The sequence below is a fragment of the Tyto alba genome, unplaced genomic scaffold, assembly GCF_018691265.1.
Source record: "Tyto alba isolate M040663 unplaced genomic scaffold, T.alba_DEE_v4.0 Super-Scaffold_20000042, whole genome shotgun sequence".
In the NCBI taxonomy this organism is placed as follows: domain Eukaryota; kingdom Metazoa; phylum Chordata; class Aves; order Strigiformes; family Tytonidae; genus Tyto; species Tyto alba.
Window position 1 is genome coordinate 1833628 of NW_024881293.1, and position 26470 is coordinate 1860097.

At 51.2% G+C, this 26470-nt stretch overlaps 1 protein-coding gene across 3 annotated transcripts in view; it reads left to right on the plus strand.

The window, feature by feature from the left end:
• Positions 1 to 26179, plus strand: part of IGSF21 (immunoglobin superfamily member 21) — a 38497-nt gene extending 12318 nt beyond the window's left edge. Inside the window, exons 2-10 of one of the 3 annotated variants that reach the window (XM_032986617.2) lie at positions 9430 to 9542; positions 16975 to 17096; positions 20547 to 20665; positions 20934 to 21049; positions 21304 to 21751; positions 24920 to 25005; positions 25235 to 25427; positions 25524 to 25562; positions 25898 to 26179. In XM_032986617.2, the coding sequence (XP_032842508.1) occupies positions 9430 to 9542; positions 16975 to 17096; positions 20547 to 20665; positions 20934 to 21049; positions 21304 to 21751; positions 24920 to 25005; positions 25235 to 25427; positions 25524 to 25562; positions 25898 to 25971 (1310 nt within the window). In that variant the 3' untranslated portion in view covers positions 25972 to 26179. The remainder of the gene's footprint in view (positions 1 to 9429; positions 9543 to 16974; positions 17097 to 20546; positions 20666 to 20933; positions 21050 to 21303; positions 21752 to 24919; positions 25006 to 25234; positions 25428 to 25523; positions 25563 to 25897) is intronic. The other 2 variants (XM_032986618.2, XM_032986619.2) reach the window with 2 other exon arrangements.
• The last annotated feature ends 291 nt before the right edge of the window (positions 26180 to 26470 follow it).

Genomic DNA, 26470 nt, shown 5'->3' on the forward strand with positions numbered 1-26470 from the left:
CCACCCTCACTGTGATGCCGCATGATTAAAAATCATGAAAAAGCAGAAGGGGTGCAAATTTTTAACATGCACGAGTTCTGGGGAGGCTGCTAAGGTTGCAGCAGGGTACCTGGGCATCTCGGCCCCGAGCATTAACCCACATCGTGCCCAGGTGTCGGGGAGGCACTGAGCTCTATTGCAGGGATTTTGGGGGATGCTGCACCATCCTGGAGGCATTGCACTGAATTCAGTGGCTGTGAACGCTCCTGCTCTGCAAAAGTGAGACTGTAGGAAAATTCCTTATCCCGTGAGCTCAGTATTTGCTGGGGAAAGACAAGACCCTTCTGCAAGTCCCCGTGGAAATACATGCAATTACTGTGTTTGGAGGAGTGGTCCAAAATGCAGCATGGGGGAGAGCTATTAAAGCAATAACGGGATAAAATAAGAAAGATTTGAGGTTTTTTAGCAAGTCTCAAGGTTAATTAGGATCTGCAATGAGGCACTACTAGAAAAAGGAGAAAGAACCTTTCTCCTGAGAGTTATTAGCAGAAGTGGCACGCAGGAGGGAATTATTGTCCTGGAGTTGAGGCTGCGGGGTGGCAACAGCTTTGGGTGGAAAGCTTTAAGGAAAATCCAGCTGCCATGGAGGAAATCTGCAGGAGAGCAAGAAATCCTGCAGGAACTGGGTTTTCTTAATTGGAGAAGGGGAAATCTGGGGCAAGAGGGGAAGGATGAGTGTTTAGACCTGGTGCAACGCAACATGCATGGAAATGGGTGGCATCTCCCACACGTTTCACCTTGGTTTGCCAAAATCTGTTGGCTTTGGCTCATGGGATGGGAATAATATTGGGGTACAATTGGTTTAGAGGATTCTGCCTTAAATAGCTGGTGTGGGGTTTTTCAAAGAGCACGAATGACAGGCTGTGCTGCAGGCAATCAGCCCCTATTTGCATATATGCATACATGCAAGTGAAGAGCACGATCTCAATTCAAAAAATGGGGCATCTGAGACCCTGGTTGACTCAGGGGTGTTTTGGGCCTCATTTTGGCATCGCTGCTGCTTGTGCAGCTGGGGAGAGGCCAAGAAGTGCCAGCAAAGCCATTGCTCCAAATCAACAATGCTACTGAGATTTGAGGGGAATTTGGCTCTGCTGGACTCAGTTTCCCTCCTCTCCTGGGACAAGATATTGTTTAGGACTCTGAAACCCCAGAAAAGCACCCAGGATGACCAAATCCTTAAATAACCCTCAATGGGGATAAAGGAGCAAGATCGATGAGCAATGTAATGATGACAAACATCCTCCCCTTCCAAAAAACCAAACCCAACGACCCATCACAGGTCATGGCCACCCATTTTAGCAGCTATAAACCGCAGCCGGGTGCTTCAGCGCTGCGCTAAAGCATTATATTTTAATGGCAATATCAGGAGTGTGAAGATGCAGTAGTAAAATATACTTACTCCTTCTCCCCCCTCCAGCATCGTTAGGAGATGGAGGTGTGCGTCGTAAGCTGTTGGCTTTACGGTGAGGCACTGAGCATGCCGGCAGCGTGGGGGGAGAAATTATAAATAAAACTTTACTGCGCTAGAGTAAATGCTGCTAAACATACTTCACGTCTGTGCAGCGGCGGGAGATAAATATTCAATCTATAATTTATGTACATGGCTTCCCAGCCTGTGCAGGGTGGGTCTGGTAGCAGCTAATAAAATACAATATATCAAGAAGACTTATCAATGCAGCAAGCACAACCCTGCTGATAATCTGCGTGGAATGGTGAGACCCATCTTCTTCATGTTGACTGCTCTTTTGGAGGGTTGATTTATGGGGGTTTGGGGTTGGGTGGGTGTTTCCCAAGTGGCTGTTGGTTTTGCTTGGGTCTCTGGTCTTTCTCCGCGTGTGTGCATGGAGAGAAATGCTCATCTAGGGGTAACGTCGGTCTTCAGCCCTGGGGATGTTGAAATATTATCCAAATGGAAGGTATTTCACATTAATTCTAGTAAGGTACCCCCAAAATCCTACTGCTCCCAGGTGTCCAGTGCCTGTTGCTTCTCTCCAAACCTCCTTTTTCTTGCATTCACCCCCAAATTGGCACTTCTCCACCATCTCTCATTTTGTAGTTGATGGGTTTGGCTTCGCAGTGGCTCACATCTCTTGGGGTGGTTAGGATTTGTCCCTCAGCTTCATGACTTCAGGATTTACGCCACCAACGTTGCGTCTCTGAGTTTCTGTCTGGGAAAACACCTGGTTTTTAGGTTGAGGGATCCACTGAGCATCCAAATGATGCATCCAAGGTCATCCTGGGTGTTTGTAGCCGGGCACGAGATTGCTCCAGCCAAGTGCTCTGGCCCTTTTTGCCTCAAAACTTCCATCTTTGTACTGGAGCGACTGATTTCCTGCGAATTTCAGGCAAATGCCTTGACGGAGATGTAGTACAAGCACTAACTTGGCGCCACGAGTAAAAGAAGCCAAGCTAGAAATGGGCTTTCTCATCTTGTGCTTCAGTGAGCTGGAACAGCCTTGCTGCTGAGCCTTCACTTAGAAAAGGCGCGATGAAGACGTTAAAGCGAGTTTTGTTTCAGTCCGTGCCCAAGCCGCGTGGCTGATGCGGATGGCTCTATCCGCCGCGGATTTGTTTGTCAGGAGGCATGCACCAAAGGTGGCGACGAGCTTGTGTAAAGCTGGTGTTTACATCTATTTTATTAGCAGGGGCTGGGTGATGGATAGAGCTGGTGCTTGAGTAGTGATAGAAGGAAATAGGGGAGGGAAAGGTGGAAATGCTGGAAGGGGGAGTTGGAGAAGAGGCGGGAGATGGGTGCTGGAGAGGGAGAAGGAGACACTGCAGCATCCCGAGGCTCCCACAACCCAAATCACCCATTGCATTTGTATGCCCAAATTGGCCCAAACTCTCCCTTTCTGTGACCGAGGCCATTTAGCGTGCTGAGGCTGTGCTGAAGTGCGTGAAACCCCCACGGAGCCGAAGCATTTGGAACATGTTTTTAGCCCAGCATGATCCATTCTGAGCCTCGCTCTTTGTTTCTCTGCAGCCTATGGTGTTGCTGCACCATACCAGGGCTTAGCTATAGGTGTTGGTGTGTAAGATCCAATCTCTGCCTTTAAGAATGTAACAATGACTGTAGTGTTCATAATGAGGACAAAACTGGTCTAAAAATTGATTTTTCTTAAGATATATTGACATAACTCTTTGGGAAGCCCTTATATGATTGCACGGTGTTGAAGGTGATGTCCGTGATGCTGAGACATCTGCTCACAAGTGATGTTGTGTACCATGGCATGACACAAAATTAGGCATTATTTCTTTTTCTTTTTGGCTAGGATATTTTTCCCCATGAGAAACCCAGGATTTAAGGAATAAATAAAAGCTGCGGACAGTATTCAAAAGTCTCATCTCATCTGGATTTTGGTACCAGCACTGAAATAGTTGGGAGTAGGTTTTGTGTTTTGCATTATATACATTTGCATTATAAAAAGCTTTGGATTGGGACATGGTGGTAAAATTTGGCCAGTAAAGCTTCATCGTTTTGTAGTTTTGACACATTTTGATCACGAAATCCTGACTGAAGCAGACCCCTTAGGGTCCACAGCAGCCCCAGTGAAGTGGTTTTCTCAGTTAATCTTGATTTTAAGGGGTCAAAAGGCCAAACCAGCCATGCTCAATCAATGTATTGATTAAAATTATTGATTTACATGACAAAGAGCTAACAAGATGCATACATAGGATCTGTCAGGTTCAATGCACTTGCTGGATCCTATTTAGTTAGAGAAAAATGGACCAAAGCATATTCTATACATATTCCCTATATATTCTGTATGTCTTCTCCCTGGCTCTGTAATATCTAAGGATTTAGGGGCTGGTTTGGTCCATAAAGAATAACTACAGGTGCAGCTGCAAAGTGTTTCCTCCCACTTATGCAAATGGGTGAGGTAAGAGGCATCTAATTAAATGTTTGTACTTTAATACACTGCGGTGTGAAGGAAGATGAATTTTAATTACCGGCTTTTAATTGTTTGGTCGGCCTGTTAATATCCTATTTACACAGTATTAATACAATTTGCTCTCTGCCAGCAGGGCTCTTCCTCACAGCAGGTGATGCCGGGTTTCAAGGTTTTACTTCATGAAACAGCCCCATTTTGCAAAAGCCAGTGGTTAAGTTTAAGTGGGTTTGGGGATGCTCAGACCTGCTGGTGCTCAGATTTTGATTTTCTCAAAGGAAAAGCTGAAAATTTGAGGGAAACACAAGCAGTTCATGCCCCTAGAAACACAAGAGGGCTTCCCCCAACCCATTCTTTCCTTTGCAAAAGGACTGTGTCCTTTGGAAGTGCGATGCTGAGTCCATCTGTCATATCCTATTCCACTCACTGTTGTTAAACCTGTGTTAAAAAATTTATTCCCCCATTTTTAAAAAAAAAAAAAAAAAAAAAAAAAAATCAGTGCAACAACTTTCTAGGAGGAAAAGCTCAAGATTCATCAACATTTAGCCACTCTGGATTGGGACAGATGCAAATCCTTCACTGGTTCTTGCCCCTTGGAGCCCTCCCAGGTTAGCAGGGAGAGGCAGCAGAAAAATTATAATTATAAATCGTCCTGGAATATCATAAATAAGGCATTGCTGGAGCTGGGAAGGGAGGGAAAAGGTATTTGCTGTGCTCACAGGAATGGGAGCAACTGCTGGCGTTTAATCTTTAATGAGTAAGATGTTGCAAAGTGCTGCAAGTCAAAGTGCGTTTGCTTAACGCTCCGGCGTGTGGCGAGCGACATCCCTGTCCGCGGCGCTTCACGCACGGCCGTGAACCCTCACACCTCCCCTGGTGCCGGCCATCATCTTCCTCCAGCTGAGAATGGGGAGCAGGATCGCTCCCTGCTTTTTTGGGAGGTGATTTGCAATCCTTTAGCATCCCAGCTGGCTCTTTTGCAAGGGGCAGGGTGCCTCCTTGAACAGCAAATGCCTTAAATCCTGGAAAATTACGAAAATCAGCCTTGTGCTGATTAGGGAAGTCCTGGTGTCTTCCCCTCCCCCTTGTATTTGCACCCCAAAATACCATCCTGGACCCAGCTTGGAAAAGCAAGTGCAAGAAGGTGGTGGAGGAATTGGTGTGAATTATGTATAAGTCCCGCTAATCACAGGCTGATTAAAATGATGATGTGTTAATATTGTCTCTCCCCGTCGCCTCTGCCGAGGGGGACGTGTCGGCACCTGAAGGATGGGGGGGTCACGGTGGGGGGAGGCGGAGCAGCTGCATCCCCACGTGTCCTCTTCTCCGGCTCCATCCCGAGACATCATTCCGCTCTGATCCCTGGAAACGCCACTGCTGCTCCGAATGACCATCCCCAAATGCAAGGATGGGGACAGGCTGAACCTTGGGGACGTGTCCCGAAGGGGTGAAGCCCATCATCAGTTTGAGGTTAGCTTTCTGGGAAGCACTGGAAAGTGAGAAATCAGGGAAAGGGCGAGTCGGTCGATATTAATAGATTAATATTTAATTTAGATGGAGGTTAAAAAGTAGCGGGGATGTGGGGAAGATGTGGAGGGATTGCTTTGAGGTGCTGGGACACACCAAAAGGCTCCATCACCCCAAGGTTTTCAAGGGCACCCAGGGGTGCTGTGGTGGGGTGCCTGTGGTTACCCAGACGCTCTCTCCCTCCCCCTCCTCAACAGGACGGGGGGACCTCAGCCCATTTGGGGCGTTCAACCACACGTGCTGCACCCTCAGAGATTTCCATGGGGCGATGGGCTACTCTCTCATGTGCAAAAATCCCCGATGGGATGCTCAAATGGGGCAGAAACGGGACTTTCAGCCAGTGTCTTGGTGGAAGCATCCGGCCACGTCCTCCACTTGCAGGGCCGGGGTGAAACCTGCCTCCTCCCTCGCAGCTATTTTGTAATTGAAAGCGCTGAGCATGTTACAATGTGCTCCTTTTATTAACGTGTCACTCCTGATTTAAAAGGACATTTCATTTATCTCTCCCTTCCCCCTCCCTTTGTTTTTTTTTTTTTTTTTTTTCCCCTTAAACTGGATGTTGCAAGAATTCCCACCGTTTGCTAGCAAAAATACTCTTTTCTCCCCAGGGATGCGATCTAATCAGAGGGCTGAATTTCCATAGGTGAGAATCTAATCAGAGGGTGGCCCGGCACAGCTTTTGCTATGAAATATGTCTTATTTAAAAAGAGCAGAGGGGAAGGAGGGGAGCGTTGGGTTTCAGAGCTGCCTTTGGGATGCTGTTAAAGTGGAGGATGATGGAGATGTTAAGTTGGGCTCCTCCTTTGGAGGTGCAAATCTGATGCTCAGCCCTATTTAAATAGTCCTTAAAATTCAGTAATACCCATCACCGCTGGTTTCTTCTTCCTAGTAAATCCAACAAAAGGGTCCAAACTGGAGATTTTGAGGACTAGTGAAACTTCATCATCCTCTGCTGTTGGAAAGCAAAGGGAAGGGAGGGATAAATGATGAGATTCGCACGTCAACCACTGCAAAACAACAGGTTTTGGACGGCTCCATCTGGATTCCTGCTTTATTTTTTTGCTGCCTGGCTTTATTTTCCCTGCTTTTCCCCCTCTCCTACACACATCCTTAGCATTTTGGGAGCTGGATCCTCCAGGGACCATACATCTGTTTCTCTCTGCTCTCCCTCTCACTCGTGTTCTTTCCCTCCTCCTTTCTTGCATCTTCTGGGGTGATTTTGCTTTGAATTTGAGCAGGTGGGTTTTCACTCTCCCTCCCCTTCCAGGCACCTCTGGGGCTCCAGCATCAGCCCTCTGCAGGGTCCCTGTCCCCCCCCAGCACCAGTGCAATAAATCATGGAGCTCCAGAGCTTCAGCTTTGCCATGCAGGGTCTGCTTAGGAGAAGTACAGGAGCATCTTGTGGTTACACTCCAGTATTTTTAAGGACCAGATATCCTCCCAGCACAGTCAAGCCTGAATTACTGGACGTAGAGGTGGGAGCCCGTCTAGAACGTGCAGGTTGGGGATGTGTTTGCAGGGAGATTTGCTCAGGTGAATGTTTGGGCCAGTGCATTTGCTGCATATGAGTGGAGGTGGGTGGCTGGGGCTCACCCCAAGCTTGGTCATTTTTGGTTTAAAAAGCCGCCAGCCATCACGAGGTGGTCTAAGCACCACCCAAACACCTGGCTGGACGGGGATGGGGGGATGCTCCAGCTCAGGGTCTGAAACACAATGCCATGGGAAGAGGGATGGAAAACCATCTGGAGATGCTGCAGTTATGAGCCAGGAATCCCTGTATCTCAGTAATTCGCGGGCGTGAGGGAAAATGCAATCTTAACTCTGTCACCCGTTGGTTCTGCCACCAGCTTTATTTAATCACCCCGTTGATCTGTGCCAGGGGCAGGAGGGAGATGTAATCTCGCCTGGAGGCTCCCAGCGCTGGTTGGTGAAGAGGCAGAGCTTTTCTGCACGTGTGGAGGCTCCGTCCCTGGCACAAATCAGTCCCCAGTTTCCTCTGGGCAGATGCCACCGTGCTGCGAAACGTTTGCTCATCCCCCTCCCTTTGCTTTCATGCCTGTTGCTCATCTCGTTTTTGGAAATCTCAAAAGCAAACCAGGGGGAATCGGGGCACCTCCTGCAAGACCTCGCCTGACCTTCCTTGCATCCCTCCTCCTCCTCTTCCTCCTCGTCCCTCTCCCATCACTGTCTCTCTATATCTGCAAAGCCCCAAATTCGAGGGGACCGTGTGCTGTGTTGGCAGCCACAAGGAATTAATCCCTGCTTTAGCGTGCTAAAATAAACCCTGTCCAGGCAAGGAGGCTGGAAAGAAGCTGACCCTGAATGAGTGTGGCTGCTGGCAAGGATTTGGGTCACCGTCAGCAAGGAGAGAGGTGCCGGGCTGGGGTTACAAAGGTGTGATATTAAAACCCATCTTGCCGTGCACCATTTCAGGGCTGAAAACAGCCCTTAATTTAGCCCTTAGCCCTGCTCGGTGCTGCTGTCTCCCATCACACCCGCTGTGCAATGCCACAAAGCACTCTTCAGTACTCACCATCACCAAAAAAATCCACTTTTGAGCAAATTTCCTCGCATCCAGCTGATTGCAGCAGCAAACCTGCTTTTGTAACCCCCCCCACACACACACACTCACAAAAAACAGCGCAAAGAGGGTTTCTTGAATTTGAGAGCCCCGTGCTCAATATGCTGGGCCATGCTGCCTTGCTGTTGCAGCAGGCACGTGTGCGTGCAGCGTGCTCTCCCGCAGGTCATGGTTGAGATATATTGCAAAAACACCGGCAACTTGTTTTACAAGTGATGCAAGCCTCAAATCCCTGGCTGTGGGACATAGAAAGTCACCTTCCCCTCTTTTGGGGGATCTTCTGCAAAGGAGCCTGCTTCTGCAGCCCCATTTCCAAACCTGATCCCATTTTCCAGGTGCTCTGCGGTTTTTCTACTTTGCTTTTCCACGTGATACAAGCAGTAATTAAAAAAAAATGGATTTTTGCAGTGCATTAAGGGCTGGTTTGGGTTGCCCTGGTTGCAGACGGGGTCAAATGGGTGCCGTTAGGGCAAGGATGCTAAAGAAAGGCTCAGATCTGCCAGGCTGTCAATCTGACATCTTCTAGCAGCCAGAGGAAATAGAGGACAATAAAATAGAAATGCAATTGCCTGCCCTCCTGACCTTGGCTGCTCCATGCTCCTGCAATAGTTTTGCAACAAATCGAGGGGAAACAGGGAGAAAACGGTCAGATGGAGCCTCCCGTGCTCTGATTTTCCCTCTGCTACGAGTACAAATCCTGGATCCAGCTGTGGGGGAGATGGGGAAGAAGCAGGCTGTGGGCCAAGGCTGGGCTGTAAAGCCACAGGTTAGACTTTGCACATCCTCTGACTAACCTGTTGGACCCATTCCCATAAGAAATGAGTAATTTAAAGGATTTTAAAATAAGCACAGGGTGGAGGAACTTGTTCTGCAACAGGGAGAGAACCAATGTGGGGCAGACGATGATGGAGATAAAGTCAAAGCCAATATTTTCATAGGAAGGATGTGTTTGAGTTTGCAGGTGGGAAGGTAGCCAGTGGGATCAGGGCTTTGTGTGTGGACTAAGGCGAGCCTCAAAATCTGGGTGCCCAGGGTTTATTTGGGCAAACGTGGGCAGTTTTTCAAAGCTGGGGAGAGAAGCAGTGCAACGGTCAGTCCTTGCATTTTGGTGCAATAAGCTGGTAAATAAGGCCAGGAAGGAATTTCCCCAGTTTGTACTTTTTTTGGTGTGTTGGGAGCAGCCAAAATTCATCACTGCAAGGGAGCAAGACGCCACGCTGATGGGCTTGCCCATGCGTTATCCCTGTGTGGGATGCAGCCAGTGTTTGCTCCCCATGGCAGAGCTATTCAGACCACAAAACCATTTGAGAACAGTATTTTAACCCCATGCCTCATCCTTCCCTGGCAGCTCACGTCTCTTTTTCTCCTTTTTCTTTTTTTTAAATTTTCCAGCCTACCTAACGGTCAGCATTGAGCCGCTGCCACCCGTGGTGGTGGGAGATGCCGTCACCCTGAAATGCAACTTCAAGACGGATGGGAAGATGCGGGAGATCGTCTGGTACCGGGTAAGCGGTGCCGGTGCCTCTTCCCGACCCTTGGGGACGGGGACACGAAGCCACCCGGCTGCTTTGCTCCTGTATAACAGAAGGTCAAGGCCGGATGGTGGCGAGAAAGGCAGACGGTGCTCTTGCCGATGGGAATATCGGTCCGGTGAAGCAGGCAGGCAGGCTGGCCTTTGAAAACCTGGGCGGGGAGAGATGTGAAATGGCTTTGCAATCATCCTGAGGGCTCCATGAGGCTTTCTCCAGGCATTTTGTTATGTTTTCCGAGTGGATTTGGGGTTGGTAGGCTTGGTTTGGTGCTGGGGGCTTTGCACCCAGGGTTGGTCCTGGTTGGGGTTTGGAAGCTTGGGTGCTCGGATTGGTACAGCTATGCAAAATGGATTTGCGTGTTGGGTGTGAAAGGGTGCAAAAAAGAGGGTGATTTTCATGCTACATGGGAAATTATGCAAAATTAAGGGTGTTTGGGGCTTGGGGAGCAGTGCTGGGCTTTCCACACTGGGCTCTTCAAGGCTCCCCCCAGAACCTTTCCCCTTTCTGTCACTGTCCTCAAAATACTCACGGATGTGGGATCCTGATCTAGAACAAAGCAAGACTTATAGCATCTGGCTTTATTTGGGGAGGGGGAATTTGGAGGCTGTAGTTTTCCCCCCCTACCAGCATCACTCCCATCTGCACCAAGCCTGGATCCAGCTTCTGATATAATGGTCCAGAACAGTGTTTTTAGCTTTCTCCAGGGAATTTCAGGATAAGCTGCCAAACACAAATGAAACCTCCACAGTGGTTTGATCAGAGAAAACTTAGAAGTTTTCCAGGATGGGAAAAACTCAGCTCTTTGCTTGCACGCTTGCTTGTGGAGGAGGTGAAGAAAGAGCTAATTGGGCTGGCGGTGTCAGATGAAGTGGCCACCCTTCACCACGAGATATTTTTCCTTGGGTTTACTGTCTTGTTTCTGCTCCCCGAACAAGGAGCATCTCTGCCTTAAAGCTCTCCTTTGTACCCAGGCAGGTTTATAAATAGGAAAAGGTGCTCTCTGGACTGATAACGTATTCAGTTGCCTGAGCGCGGTGCATGCACAGGAGTATTTCTATCAAATCCTGGCTGTTGTTTGCTAGAAATACGTATATTTAGGTGTGTAGGGAGTGCAAGCAGAGAAATATCAAAATATAAACGAAAAACTGTTCCAAACCCTAAATTGCAGCTTGCAATTGGCTTCATTTCCCCCTTATTTTGGGGAGGAGGCTTTTTGCACAGTGCTCCTTCTGCTGGCGTTGCCATCTCCGCCAGGTTTTTCCTTCCCTTTTCCACTCAGTAATATTGGATTAACCCACTTTCTCGCGAGCTGGGGCTGGATTTGCATAATCCCCCCCCCTGTGCAGAGGGGTGCTGGAGCCCTCGGTGAGAGGATGACGTGCCAAGGCAGCCGAGCAAATTACGCTCCAAGAAACCGCAGAGAGAGTGGGAGGGGAAAAAAATAACCCATCTTTTATCACCACAAATCCCCCTTTCTTTTGGGTTTTTTACCCCCCCCTTCCCTTTTTCTCCTTTTCCAGGGAGCTTCCCACACTCAGAAAGTTGGGTTTTCATAGAGCATCTTGGGATTTCCCAAATCCCCTCCTGATTTTAGAGGTTTTTTCCTCTTTCTTCTCCCCACCTTGTCTCACACATACTTCTGCAGTGGCTCAAACCCCCAGTCACAGCTCCTCTGTGCAGGAGGTGACGGGTGGTCTTGGGCAATGCTGGGGCTGCAGAGTTATATTTATACCATTTGTAAATCATCCTAACAGCATCTTTGCGGGCAGCACTGGAGCAGTGGATCAGGGTGGTGTGGGGACTTGCTGGAGCTCCCATTTCCCTTGGTTCATTTTACAGGGAGCAGAGCAAGCTGGATGAGGATGCAGAGCTGCTCCAGGGGCACAGGTTGGGTGAAGGAGGGGGAAGGCAAAAGAGGGGGAGTGCAGCAGCAAAGTCAGTGACAGCAGTTTGGTGTAGGGCATGGAGTGGGTGTATAACCCACAGAATGCGTGCATGACTCATTTGGAGTGTTCATAACTCATCAGGGCTCAGGGTGGATGCATAACCCGTGGGGTGCGTGTGTAACTCATTGGGAGAGTGCATAACCCACTGAGGAGTGTGCATAACCTGTCAGGAGGGTGCATGACCCATCGAGGTGAATGCATGACTCGTGGAGAGCGTGCGAAGCAATGAGGTAGGTGCTTAACCCACTGAGGAGCATGCATAACCCACGGGGTGCACGCATAACCTGTCAGGAGTGTGCAGAACCCATGGGGTGGGTGCATAACTCATCAGGAGTGTGCAGAACCCATGGGGTGGGTGCATAACTCGTTGGGAGCATGCCTAACCCATGGAGTGTGTGCACAACTGATCAGGGCACATACAGAACCCATCAAGGTGTGTGCATAACCCAGCAGGGGTATGAGGTGCATGTGGAACCCATGGTGTGCACGCATAACTTGTCAAGAGCAAGCATAACCCATGGGGTGGGTGCATAACCCGTCGGGGTGAGTTCATAACCCGTGGGGTGGGCGTGTAACTCACGGGGTGGGCGCAGAGCCCGTTGGGGTGCGTGCACACCAAGGCTGAGAGGCCGTAAAGGGGCTCCGTACCACGGGTCAGGCAGGTAAAGCCCCACCGAGAAGCAGCGCGCTGCAAACCGGGCACCTCCCGGGCCCCCTCTGCAGCAGCTCCCCTGGGAGCCCCATGGCCGAGGGACGGCGAGCAGGGGTGGCAGCAAGGGACATTTTTCTCAGGTCAGAAAACCCCTCGGCATGAGCCACTGCTCTGCATCGCTTGAAACGCGGGAGACCCAAGGAGACCTGGGATGAGCAAAGGGGCTTTTTCACGGCATAAACAGGAACATGCACCATCTGCAGAGGTGTTAATTAATATCCAACCACCCCCCTCCACAGTAAATTCATCTCCAGGAGGTGTGATTTGCCCAAGAACACTTGCAAACATGGGTCTGAACCCCTTGCACATTAGGCGAGTGCCCAAAAACCCTTGCAGGAGACGAGGGTGGTGGCATCCTTGCAAACGAGCTTGTAATGAGTCCAGGAAGACACTGAGCTGTCAAGCTGTTCGCTGGCTCTCATCGCAGGCGTCTCGGGGGTCGCGCTCAAGACCTGATTAGTATGGTCACTGCCACAGCAAGGGCTGGGGAGGGAGAAAATTACTTTTTGCAGCAGTGCAGAGCTCAAAAAAAAAAAAATAATAATACAGAAGCGAGAGAGGGAGGGAAAATCCTCTGAGTCTCTGTTCTGGCTCTGTACAGACATCTGGCAGCGGTGGGGGATGCAGGCAGCCGGCAGCAGCCAGCCTGTACACACAGCCGGGGGCTCGGATGAGATGATGGTAATTGCAAAAAAGTGTTTTGCAGATTTTTGGTGGCGAGCGAGGGCCGGGCATGATTCCCCAGGGGAGAGCAGCGCTCCCACGCTCACTGTCCCTCTGCCTGGCAGGGACCGGGGGCTTGGCCAGGGGATGTATGACAGCGAGAGCAGGGGATGGAGGGAGCCCTCGGGTCTGGGGGGGAGTCACTCCGCCTCGATTAATTAGAGTTTGGTGCTCAGTCTAATTAGCAAGAAGAAGAATAACTCAGAGCTGGGGCTGGCGTTGCTGTTTGCGGCGCCCTTGCGTGGACAGTGCTCTCTGTAGCACCCGTGGTGCACAGGCATTGCTCTCTATAGCACCCATCATATGCAGGCATTGCTCTCCGTGGCACCCATGGTGCATGGGCATTGCTCATTGTAGACCCATCATGCACAAGCACTGCTCTCCGTAGCACCCGTGATGCACGGATGTTGCGCTCCATAGCACCCACTCATGAGCACTTCTCTCCACAGCACCCATTATCGTGGCCTTTGCAGACACAGGGACGTACACTCTATCCTCGTGGGTCCCCCTCACCCCTTCTGCAAGCCACTCCCCTCGCCCTTCATGCAACAACTCTTGTTTTTAAGCTCCCTGGCTCGGTGCACAGGGATTGCAAAGCATTTTGCTCCGTTGAGGGTCTCACCAGGCCGGTCTGTGCCTGGCAAAGGCTGGCGGGTCTCCAACCACAGTAAGTGGGGTCCGATGCATTACAGATGTTGGTAGCATCGCTTAAAGCCGCCTGATCGATGGTGACAAAGCTCAGTCCCCACGGAGGCTTCCTCTGCCACTGCCCATTAGGAGAAATGAGACGTTACAGCCCCGGCCGGCGGCTCCCACGGTGGCTCTGAGCAGGAAATGTTGCTGGTGACAGTGATAAAGTCACTGCTCGCAGCACCATCGGCTCCAGGGGAGGGGGAAGTCGGGGTGGAGGAGCCGAGCGAAGGGCACCCGACGTGCCGAGGCTGTAGCAAACCCTTCCTACACCATATGACGCTGCTGGGAAAGCCCAGAGCCTTGGCAAATTTGGGGATGCTGGTTTGGGGATGCTTGGGAAGAGCTGGGCTGGAGGCACTGGGCTGCTGCTTTTTCCCCTCTCGCTCCTGGAAGGCATCTCCCAGAAATTCGCAAACCCCTCCAAATTTTCAAGCCAACCCAATTCATGGCAGGTTGTGCCTCCAATTTATAAACCTGCTCCCCTTTAGGGAAAAATCTTGAATTTTATGGCTGCGGAGAAATTCTCTAAAATCTGAGCAAAGCTGCTGATGGAGAGATCTCGAGCCGGTGACTGCAAGAGGTCTGACTCGTGCCATTCATCTACACGCCAGCTGGGTCGTCTCCACGCCTCAGAGATGATAATTTAAATGTCAGTATGGGGAAATCTTTTAATTCCTCATGCTCAGGCAGGGAGAGAAGGTCAGAAGCATCAGCACAGTTTATTGAGCTCTCTATTACTGCTGGGCGAGGGCGGCACTCCGGCTCCGGGGAGGAAGCGGGGAGCCCAGGCTGCGCCTCCCAAAATTGCGTGACCCACTTGCAATATCGATTTGATCGCACATGTGGTTTAGCAGTGCCAGAGAGAGGGGGGTACCGGCATGACTGCTGCGCTTTGGGAGATGGAGATGGGTCGTGGTGCTCGTTCTGGGATCAAACCATCCAAGTTTGGGCAAATAAAATCGACTCCTCTGTATTTTTGGAAGCCAAATTTGCCGGTGGTTGCATTTCGGGTGGCTCTGAGCAAGGTAGAACCGAGCGGTCCAGCAAGCTCAGGGTGGGAGGAGGGATTTCAGCCAGCTGAGCTAAAGGCAGATACTCGAGAGAGCTGGGGAGGAAAAAAGCTAAAAATGGGGTTTTCCAACATGATGTATTTCTCCCAGAGGCTGTGATAGGGGCTTGGGCACAGCCTAGGGCTGCTGCAAGCCCCAGTACTATCCCCCAAAGCCCGCTGAGAGTTGGAGTCACCCCTTGCAGCCCCTTTAGGGTACTTCCCCTCTTGCCATAGCAAGTGCTCGGTGCGTCTGCTTGGAGAAAGGGTGTAAATTCATCCCTGGGACAAGGGTGGAGTCTGGACCAGAGCCCAGCGATGCCCCGTGTCCCAAGGTGCCGCAGAGACCTCCTGTCCCTTTACAACCCACTTTTTCCTCCAAAATCCCTTCCCCCTCATCCCCTTGGTCCCTCATCCATCACTCCTCGATACTTATCTAACTCACCGAGGATCCTGGCGAGAGGCTCGGGCAATATTAATGGTGCCAGTGTATTTTGGGGACAGCAAACCACCAGGTCACCGGTGAGGTGAGAGTGATGGAGGGAGAGGCAGGATGGGGCTGCCTCTGCGACAGCGGGAAGGAGCAGGAGGTTAATGTCTCCCTGCGCAGTGGCAATCGCTGGGTTTTTGTCAGGAATAAGATTTTTACTGGGGTTTATAAATAATGCAGCAGGCAGCCTAGGTCTGCCAGAGCTCAGCTCCGGTACCTTAAATGTGCCTTTTCCTCTCCCTGTGCCCCTTTTCCTCCCGCTCCTCAATGAGAGCACATCATTTGCAGCCATCACTATTGGATGCTGCCGAATTATCATCCTTTTTTTTTCCCCAGCAAGAAATGTTGGGCTTGGCCGCTTGCACACCCCTGTGGGTTAGCCAGCAACTTTATATGTAGCTCCTCTCCAAAAAAATTGACCCCAGGGTGCAGACAAAAGGCTGAAAGTAGGTCTAATCCCCTGGAGGAAGACTATTTTGTATGCGCCTTTTCATAGGAGCCCACTAACTGCCTGTAATCCCCCAAGGATGTGACCAGGCTGCGGCATCTTCCTTTGCCATTCATCCTTAGGTGGATGCGAGGGGTCCCAAGGGCTGAGCAACAGCGTGAGGGATGCTTTGAGCTGTGATTTTCCTTTTTCCCGCGCTCAGATCTCATTTGGTGCTTTCCTGCTTTGCCCACGCCTGTCCAGATGTGCTGAGGAACTCCTGTGGTTGCAAATTCCTGGCCCATGGGCATCACCTCCACCGCGCCCCATCCCCTTCCCCCGAGCATCCCTCCTCGCAACAGCTGCTCTGCTGCATCCCCAAAATAATCCCTGGAAAACCCGATACACGAAGAGTTTCTCAATCTGGGAGCAGCTCCAAGGTTTCTCCCCAAACCCACCCCAGGGCGTAAATAAAAGTCAGGAAAAATCGGACGCGTCCTTGAAAACTTCCCCTCGTTCCCAAGGCCGGAGATTTACAACTCCGATAATTCTTCTTGCGGTTCTTTATTCCGCGTCCGTGCCAGCGTGTATTTTCTTTGCAATAAAAGCCTCAGCCTTGGCGAATAAATTTGAAGAGTTGGTTTTAGTGACAGCTTTTTTCCCCCTGTTTCTTTTTACCATAAAAAAAAAAAGAGGGAAAAGAGAAAAAATGGAGTGAAAGCTGAGTTTTGCCCAAGTGGGGAGAGAAGTACTGGGTGGGGAGAGTGGGGGTCTCCTCCCAAGTGATGCTGGTTTTGGGGGTTAAATCCCCCAAATCCCCTTCTCCTTGCCTGGCCTTTTAAAAAAAGTCTATTCTAACCCTCTGATGGATTGATCTGAGCTGTTCTAGCCCCAAAATGCCATCTGCATTGCATTCCTTTTTCTTTTCCTCTTTAATTTTGTACTAAGCCTTGCTCATCGCAAGAGGGGGAGATAAATCTGAAGGCACTGGGGGACACAGGGAAGAAATGAATCCTCCCTGGTCCTAAAAAGAGCCTTTTTCCACTTAAAAATTACAACCCCGGAGAGTGGCTGGAGATGGGAGCTGGCAACACAATAACCAGACAGAAATGAGCAGGTTTTGCTTGTAATCTCAGCAGGCTTGTAATAAATAAATAATATTTATTAAATATTCATTAAAATATGGCAAATAATATCATTGGTGGTAAAATATTATAAATAAATATATCAAAATAAAAATATTAACAATAAAAATTTTAAAAATGAACATTTAAAAAATATTTTTTAAATTAAAAAAATGAGTGCAAAGCTGCTCATGGATTTGCAGATGTGACCATGGGCATCTCATACATGTTTTTTTCTGCAGGTCACTGATGGTGGCACCATCAAGCAGAAGATCTTCACCTTCGATGCCATGTTCTCCACCAATTTCTCACACATGGAGAATTATCGGAAGAGGGAGGATCTGGTCTACCAGTCCACTGTGCGGTAAGTCACTCCGATATTGACTCTTTTGGCATGGCAGCTGCTCCTTAATGCCTATTTGTAGGAATTTTTCCCCATTTTGGGGCAGTTGAGGGTATTATGGGATAATCGATGTGTCCTCTTTGGCTCTCAGTGGGGATTCGTTGCGTTGCAAAGAAATTACTGTCCCTTAATGCGCTGTCACCAAATATCTGCGCTCTGTCCCCATGGGCCTGCTTGTCTCTAGGGAAAAGGTGACATTGGTGGAGATTTCCAGGGGTGAAAATGGGCAGAGAAAAACAAGGCTTGGAGGAAAAAAAAAAAAAAAAAATCTATACATATAAAAAAAACAGGCGGTGTGGAAGCTTGTCTTTGCTTTTCTTCCAAGTGCGAAATCACTTGCAGGAGTGTCAGCTTTATTACTAATTACACACTTGCTTTATTGCCGGTGTTATAAAAACAAAACTGGAGCCTAAAAAAAATGTCAGGAGACTTAATTCAAGGCAAAGAGGCTGGGATGAAGTATTTATTTTTCATTATTTTTTTTTTCTTTGTTTCCTTTTTAAATTAGAATTTGCTAATCGGATTTCGAAGCTCGTTTTTCGCAGCGTGGTGTAATAAAAATTCTGTGTATGGTGGGGAAAATACAGTTGTTTCCTTGATGTGATGTGATGCTTTGCACCTGCAAATGTCCGTGTGCAGGTTGGAAAGGGCTCGGCATCCCCTTGGATGAACGTGTGTGCAAGTATGAAATTCTTTCTAATTCTTTTGAATTCAAATTTTGGTGGGTTTTTTGGTGTTTTTTCTGCTACACTCAGAGCTGTTTTGTAGCATAAGCAAAAGAAATTGCGTTAGATGGCTGCAGGGGAATAAATGTGAATATAGAGTGGAGAAGCAGCAGGAAAGCAGGGCTGGAGAAGAGATGGTCGGGGGCTGCTCAGGAGATGCTCAGAGGATGCTCAAGAGTTGCTCAGGAGGATGCACAGCACTTGCTCAGGGGAGGACCAGGAGGTGCTTGGGATGCTCAGGGATTGCTCGGGGGAATGCCTGGGGCATGCTCGGAAGATGCTCAGAGGATGCTCAGGAAGGTCTGGGGTTGCTCGGAGGATGCTCAGGCAATGATCAGAGGTTGCTCAGGGGGGATGTTCTGGAGATGCTCCGGGGCTGCTCCACTCCTTGAGTTTTGTTTTCCCGTGTAGCACAGGCTCCGCTCAGCCACTCGCTCGGATGTTGTACAAATTTCTGACACGACTAATTATTGTTTAGAGGACGTTTTGGCGGCTTCACGAAGAGATTACACATTCCCTAACTCAACAACCTTGCTTTCCTGCCATAAACTTGGCAGTTTTGCCTGGCACTGGATTTAGACATTGCTCTTTAGCAGGGAGAATCAGGAAAGTCAAGAATTTAAACCAGAATAAAACATCCCCCCATGCATGGAGCGAGAGATCACGGGCATCCCTTGAGCAAGGGACAAGGACATGCCATGTTCACCCAGTTATGGCACATTGCACCGTCCCAGCGAGGCAAAGCAGCTGCTTTTTTTTGACTCAAAACCCTCCATTTTTCTCCTTTTCACCGCATATTGTAGAACTAATAGAATTTGCAAGCAGAAAATTTCACCGCCCTAGGACCAAGCGCTTAAAAGTGTTGGTAATCGTCGGCACAGCGCCGGCAAATCGTCCGTGGAGCCGGGGATGTTCGCGGTAAAAGTCTTTTCACACGGTTGCCTTTTTTTCAGAGGAAAACAGCAACTTGCCTGAGGGGAAAGGAGATATTTCTCAGACGGCTTGTTTTCTGAATTGTTGGCTTGATGCTTTTTATTTTTTGGGTGGGGGGTCCTGCTTTATTTCAGGCTCTGGGGAAAGGGAGCGATATTGGGAAGGGTTTAGTAATGGGTCAGTCGCTTCCTGGCTGTTTCCACTCAGTTTTTCTCTCCCTTTCATTTTATCCTTCTGTATTTTGGTCTTTTTTTTTTTTTTTTTTTTTTATCTTTGCAATGGCGCGGTCACGTCGGTGCCGTCCCACGGAGCGTTATCCCGGGCGGCGCGGCTCTTATCTGCACGGCGCAGAGGGCTGCCGGGGCTGCCTCTTTTCATACCGGCTTTGAACGCCGCCTGCTCAGATGTGAAGAGCAAAGCCAAGAGATATCCAACCCTGAATTTTTTTCCCCTCCTCTGATTAAAAACCCATCCTCGTCAAGTAAGGCACTGCTTTATGAATATCTATATAAATTTTTTCCTTATTTCCAGCATGCTTAGAGGACGCAAAGGACATGAACAGGCAGCGTTCTGGCTTTGCAGGGCTGGGGGTCCCCTCTCTCTGGTGCCTAGCAGTCGCAGAAACGTGAAAATGACCCAGTTAGGACCATTTTACACCCAAATCCACACGCAAACCCAAAGGGCTTGTCCTTCGCGGAGAGGGGCAGCCGCCGGGATGGAGAGGGTCCCCAGCTTGGCAGGGACCGACACGGCTCCTGCGTGCCGCTAACGAAGGGTGTGGATGATTTCCTGCTCCGTGCATGGGTAATTAGAGGCTGGAACAGATGGTGGAGGCTTAGTTGAAAGCGTTGTGGCCATTAAAAGGAGCTGCCAAGTGACTGTTTCTTCGACGGGGGCTTGTTTGTGCTGGCGGGGGGGCTCGCGCGGAGAAGAGGAGGCGTGGGAAGGCAGCCAGGGGCTTTCGGAAAGGATCCGACAAACCAGCGCTGGGTTTTCCCCCGGCTGGGGAAGCCCTGCGAGGCGGTGCCTGGCTTTGGCTGGAAAAGAGTGGGGGGTTTCAACTGGGGGGTGTCTTGCCAGGTGCTCCGGGTGGGAATTGCTCTGATCCTTATTGCTAAGGTGGGGTGCTGCTGGCCGGTGAAGTGGGGTGCTGCCGGCCAGCGAGGAGGGATGATGCTGCCGATCAGCAAAGTGGCTCCTTTGCAGCCAGCATGAACGTTTCCATCTCCAGCAGCACTGATCTTTTCGCACATCTCTTCCTCTCCTGTTTTTTTTTTTTTTTTATATCTATATAAGTAATCTAGCTAATATATCGCTCGAAGTGTGCTCTGGAGTTTGGGCTTTTGATGTTTTTTATCCGCCACACTTTCCTACAGCCGTTGCATCGCCCAAGCAGTCTGTAATATCCAGTGCCGAGCCTTTAACATCAGTGTTTCACAGGCATTTAATGTCCACGCTTTGTGGGTTTTTTCTCTCGACGGTGCCTTTACCTCCCGTATACTTCTCCTTTCGATAATGCAATTACTTACCCTCCCGAGGAGCTGTCAGTGCCGGTAAACTCCAGCTGCTAAACTGCATTACACAGCTCTCTCCTGCAACCTTTGCAGTTATTAATAGTTTATTGATCCCTGTCGCTGGCGAAAAGCAACCCCATCCGACGCCTTGATATCCGGATGCTGAGCGCTGCATCCTCAGGAAAATGGGGTCAGGATGGAAGGGGGAGCAAGTGGTGAGCCTTGTCTCTCCTCCCCAGCCTCCCCGAGGTTCGCATTTCGGATAACGGTCCCTACGAGTGTCACGTGGGGATTTACGACCGAGCCACACGGGAGAAAGTGGTCCTGGCCTCTGGGAACATATTCCTCAACGTGATGGGTGAGTGCAGTCCCTGGCTGGGTGGGACCGGGGGGATGACGACTGCGGGGTCTCAGGGTGGGGGGACAGAAGGGATTGGACTCATTTTCCCATCCTCAGGGATGGGGATGGGGACGGGAACAGGGATGGGGAGTAGGATGGGGATGGGTACAAAGATGAAGCTGGGTACAGGGACGAGGATGGAGATGAAGGTGGGGACGAGGATGGCCACGGAGACGGGTGGGTGTTGAGGACACCGTCCTAATGCCCCGGCTCTGCTCCTCGGCAGCTCCTCCAACGTCCATCTCGGTGCTCGCCGCCGACACGCCGGCGCCCTTCAGCCGCTACCAGGCACAGAACTTCACCCTGGTGTGTGTGGTCTCTGGTGGGAAGCCCGCCCCGCTGGTGAGCCCCTGGGGGGTTTTAACTTTCATATATATAAAGTAAACATAAAAATATACATTTATGAAATATATATGTGCTGCTTTGTGGGGCAAAATGAGGCAAATAGCTGCCTGCTACCCAAACGGTACCCTGCAGTATCATGGGGTCTTCAAGAAGGAGCTCCATCCAAAGCCACCCAAGGAGATGGGGTGCTGGGGATACCCGGGGTGGTAGCTGTCCCCACGAGGCTCACCATCCCTTTTGTCCCCACGCAGGTGTACTTCAAGCGGGATGGGGAGCCCATTGAGGCCACCCCACTGCCGGAGCCGCCGGCCGGCACCGGGAGCTGGGCACCCCGTAACCTCCTTCACCGCGACCTGGATGACACCAAGGTGCCGAAATCGCTGGCGGCCGAAGGGGAGGTGGGGGGCGGGCGACTCCCAGCCACTGCGGACCCTCCGCGGGGGCTGGCGGCCGAACGGGATCCTGTCACCGAAACCATCCCCGAAACGGTGGTGAGCCGGGAATTCCCGCGGTGGGTGCACGTGGCGGAGCCCATCTACTATTTCCGCCACACGCACGCGCCCATCAGCGATGGGACGGTGGAGGCGCGGGCCACCCTCACCTGGACGCTGAACCCCCAAATCGACAATGAGGCGCTCTTCAGCTGCGAGGTGAAGCACCCGGCGCTCTCCATGCCCATGCAGTCCGAGGTGACGCTTGGTAAGTGCAGCCACCACATCTGGGAGGGTTTCTTGGCTTTTTTGCACTTTTTTTCCCTTTTTTTTTTTATTTTTTTGTAATTTTTTTTCCCTTTTTTTGGCAAATTTGTTTGCTTTTTTGCTTTTTTTTTGGCCTTTTTTCTTGCTTTTTTTTTTTTTTTTTGCCTTTTTTTCCCACCTTTTTTTTTGTTTTTCCCCTTTGTTTTTCTGCATTTTTACACTCTTGCTTTTCTTTGTGAGGGGTTTTCAGGCACCCACAAGCCAAAGCAGGGTGCCACATAGGGCTGCACAATGATAAGAGGCGGCAATATGGGGGCTGCCCAAAAATAAGGGTGAGGGCAGTGGGTTTGGGGAGGGGGTATCAGGCAAGAGAAAGGGTTTTATGTGAGTTGTAGGAGAGATGGAGCATGTGGGGGCTGTGTGGGGTGGGAGGGTGTGCAGGGAGCAGGAGGGCAAAGGCAGTTTGGTGCAGGGGGTCCCCCAGCCATGGGGGATGCTCTAGGGTGGGGTTTGCTGGGTTGACATAGGGGCTGTAGACTCAAGCATTGGGGATTTGGGGGTGATGTGTGGGGCTGGTAGGGGGGAGTTGAGGTTCCCGGGGCATCGGAGCGAGGGAACAATGTCTGTGGCAGGGGGTAATGTGGGCACAGCCCTAGATTTTGGGGGGAGCTGTGCTGGGAGAAGCCCCCCTTGGTGATAAGGAGGATGAGTGTTTGCATATAGGGGGGAGGCATAGGACCAGGGCAGGGGGGACATCGAGGGGGCTGATTTCTGGGGGATCCAGGGCTGTGCTGGATGCAGGGATGAGCAGGGAGGGGGTGTGCATTGGGGGACCTGGTGTCTGGTAGGGCTTTACCTCAGCTGCCTCAAGGGCAGGTGAGGAGGTTGGTAGCCCCTTAATGTTACCTCCTGTGGGGTGTAACTCTGGGAGGGGACGGGACAGAGGAGCTCCTCTCGACTGGGGACATGTTTGGGGGGACACCCCTTCAACTCATAGTGCTGTCACCTCCATCCACCTCTACCCAGTCCCAGGAGACCTGAGGACATGCCATGACCCTTGTTGGCCATCACCACCCAACTCATCCCAGTGGGGATTGCTGGAGGAGGGCCAGGCTGGTCCCTGCGCAGGCAAGTGTAGCCTGTGGGCCTGGCGAGGTCCCAGCTGAGATAGGGTGGTGGGATTGAAGCCAGAGCCTCCTTGTTGGCTCCCAGGATGCCCAGGACCCTAGAAGAGCAGAAAGTCCCCAAGTCACCATGGAAGACAGTGAACAGGTTGGTTAGTGGGGGGGGGCCCCCCACAATCTCCCACCCTGGCTGGGCACCTTGCCCCTAGGTAAGGCTGGGTCTCCCGTACCTTCTCCCGGTTCCCCTTCAGAAGAGGCTGAGCTCTCCACTGGGGTTGCTCCAGCTTCAGGGCACCCACCTGGGTAGGTTTCTTCAGCCTTCCTCCACTCGAGCAGGATGGAGAGGACTGGGCTTTGCTCCCAGACAAGCAGGGACTCGGCTTGCTGCATCAGCAATGATGCACCATCTCCTGGAGAGCTTCACCTCGTTGGCTTTCCCCCCATCTTTTGCACAGGCTTCAGTGTGCACAAGCCTCTCTGTGCTGGTGCTCCATCTCTTCAGCTCATCAACTGCCTCGATTAGTGGGAGGTTGGTGGCAACGAGGAGGTCAACAGGAGGTTGGCAGTCAACAAGGAGGGCAGCCGCACTCTTGCTAATAGAAACCCCTCCGTTATTTGTTCCTCCCTACCAAGTATTAAAGCTCTTTCCCAGCATACAACTGGCCAAAAAATAATCTAAAAGTCCTGTGCTTTCACACCTTTCGCAGCTCATCAGGCTTAGGTGTCTGCTTTCTGGAGCTCCCCATGAAGCCAAGACCTTGATGGCCTGCTACTTTGTCCCCAATAGCTCCAATAACTGTAATGGCAAAGTTCACCCCACACTTCCCCCCCAAATCCACAACCCTCCTCATCCCCTAAGATGCCTCCAGCCTATGCACCTCACTCGGCACCCCAACACCACCATCCACAGCCAGTTTTTGGCAACATCATATCACATTCCCCATTAACCCCCTCCCTATATCTAAATTATATATATATATATATATATATATATATATATATACACTCACTATATATTCGCTCTCAATAAAAGCCACACTGAAACTGAGACAAACCACTTGCTTCAGTGCCAGAAGATATTTAGGTACAGACCATGGTGTAATCTCCTGCAGCCCATCACCCCTGCTCCCACACCAGAGGGCTGGATCCTGCATGGACATTGCTGTCCAGGTGCTCAACCGTGGTCTCTGTTGCGTGTCCTTGCAGTGCATCCTGGCGTGTGGGTGCCCTTTCCGAGGGCTAGCATCCAAGACTGCAGGCCAGTGTGCATTCTGGTGGCTGCTTGTCCCTTGGTGGCAAGCGCTGTCCCATCCACACACTTGGATATACAAAGGATGACGCACTCACTTTTGGCAAAGCACAACCTTCTTCCTGCCGGTTTTCCCCTCCGGGCCTGCCCAAGGTTCCTTCCATGTAACAACCAGGCAGCTCCTGAGGGTGTCCCATCCCACCCATAGCCAGGAGGGGCATCCATGCAACCCCAACCCAGCTGGAAGTAAAGAGCATCACTGCTTCTCCCCGCAGTGTACTGGGCAATGGCACCCCAAGTCTGACACCGAAGTAAAGGGGTCCCCTCCTCTTAGCATTTTGTGCCAGCAAGGCTTTGTGGCTGTCTCCCACGCTAACAGCACTTGTGTGTGACTCACTCAGGCCACCTTGTCCTGGGGATGCTTTTCTGAGGAGTCTCTCTCCATGGCTTCAAACCAACCTGACCCCTCTTGACCCCTGTTTTTGAGCAGAGAGGGGACTGATTAAGAAATATGTCCTCTACCACCAAGCATCCCATTACAGTCATCTATCAGTTGCCCAGCCTTCCCGTTCAGCCGCCTGCGGGGTCCTTGCTCTACCTGTCTATCCGTCACTTGGACGTCCGTCAGCCTGTCCATCAATCATGCAGCCATCAGCCCCCCCCGGGCTGGCACAGGCCGTGCAACCCGCTCACCGCGATCGTTCATCAAGCCACCGTGAACCCTGGCCAAGGGCACCCAGTGGCATCAGGAACCCCTCGCTCGGCTGACAGCCCTTCTCGTTCCCTTCCCTTGCAGTTGCTCCCAAGGGCCCGAAGATCACGATGACCCCGACAAGAGCCCGTGTTGGAGACACCGTGCGGATCTTGGTGCAGGGCTTCCAGGTCAGCATCCCCATCCGTCCACATCACCCTGAGGTGATATCGTGCCAACGGACAGCCTTGCATCTGCGCCAGCACTATATGGGGTTGACTTGGTGGCCTTGGGTTGCACCGTGGTCCCCGACAACCGGTGCACCTCTGGGCATTTCAGCTGTACCCTGTCCTTGCTCCAAGTGCAGGACAGGGTTTGCTCACCCCTACACCCATCTCACAGCCCCACATCTCCCCGCAGAACGAAGTCTTCCCCGAGCCCCTCTTCACCTGGACACGGGTGGGGAGCCGGCTCCTCGACGGTAGTGCTGAGCATGATGGCAAGGAGCTGGTGCTGGAGCGGGTGCCGGCTGAGCTCAACGGCTCCATGTACCGCTGCACTGCCCAGAACCCCCTGGGCTCCACCGACACCCACACCCGGCTCATCGTTTTCGGTACGGTGACACCATGGGGGGTCACCCCTCCCTCCACAAATCCTCACTCACCTCCTCCCCAATAAAACTGTTTCTCTGCTATTTCTTTCTCATTAGAAAACCCAAATATTCCCAGAGGAACAGAGGACTCCAACGGTGAGTGGTGATGGCACCGATATTTCCACCCGAAACTCCCCAGGGAGGGGAGGACTGTGAGAGGATCCCTCCTTGCATCACCCCAAGCCCTTGGCCATCTCTCCTTGCCTTGCCCCAAACCCTTGCCCTTAGCAGCAGGGATGTCCTTGCACTAAAAGGGGCCCCACAGACACACCCCACAGCATCTCTGACCTGCTGCCCACCCCACACAAGCTCCATAGCAAGTTTAAGAGGGGGATCCCCCCCCAAAAAAGGTGATGACCCCATCCTGCTTTGAACCCAAGTGGCAAGACGTGGCTCCCTAAACTCCCCATCCCTTTTCTCCTCCTGCCTAGGTTCACTTACCGGCCACTGCGGCTTCAGACTAGTTTTGGTGCTCACCCTAACAGTGATCCTGGAGCTAACGTGAAGCTTCGCCTGCCTCTTCCTCCTCCTCCTCCTCTTCCTCCGTACTGCTCCACCCGGCATTTACACCTCCGTCAATCAGTTTACTCTCTCTCTCTCTCTCTCTCTCTTTTTTTTTTTTTCCATACTATTTACAGTCTCAGTCTCTTTCTGTCTATGTCTTGGCTTCCTCAGACAATTTAATTAAAAGGAAAAAGAAAAAATCTCCCCCAGTAGAAGGCTGTGCTTAATGTTTTACCTTGTGCCGGGGTACCCAGCACCGTCTTGGGATACCCAGCACCGTCTTAGGGTACCCAGAGGTTTTGCAAGGTCTTGGAGGGCGGGGTCTGTCTATGATGCAAGGACAAGATTTTCCCTGGAAAATCCAGTTACACGATTACCACTGCACCGAGCTGCTCCAGGCCTCAGCTCCCCAGGGTAAGGACCACACGTGTCCCCAGCATGAGGGATGTTGGGGACCAGCCTTGCTCAGCCCGCACACACACGGACAGCGGCGCTGGGAG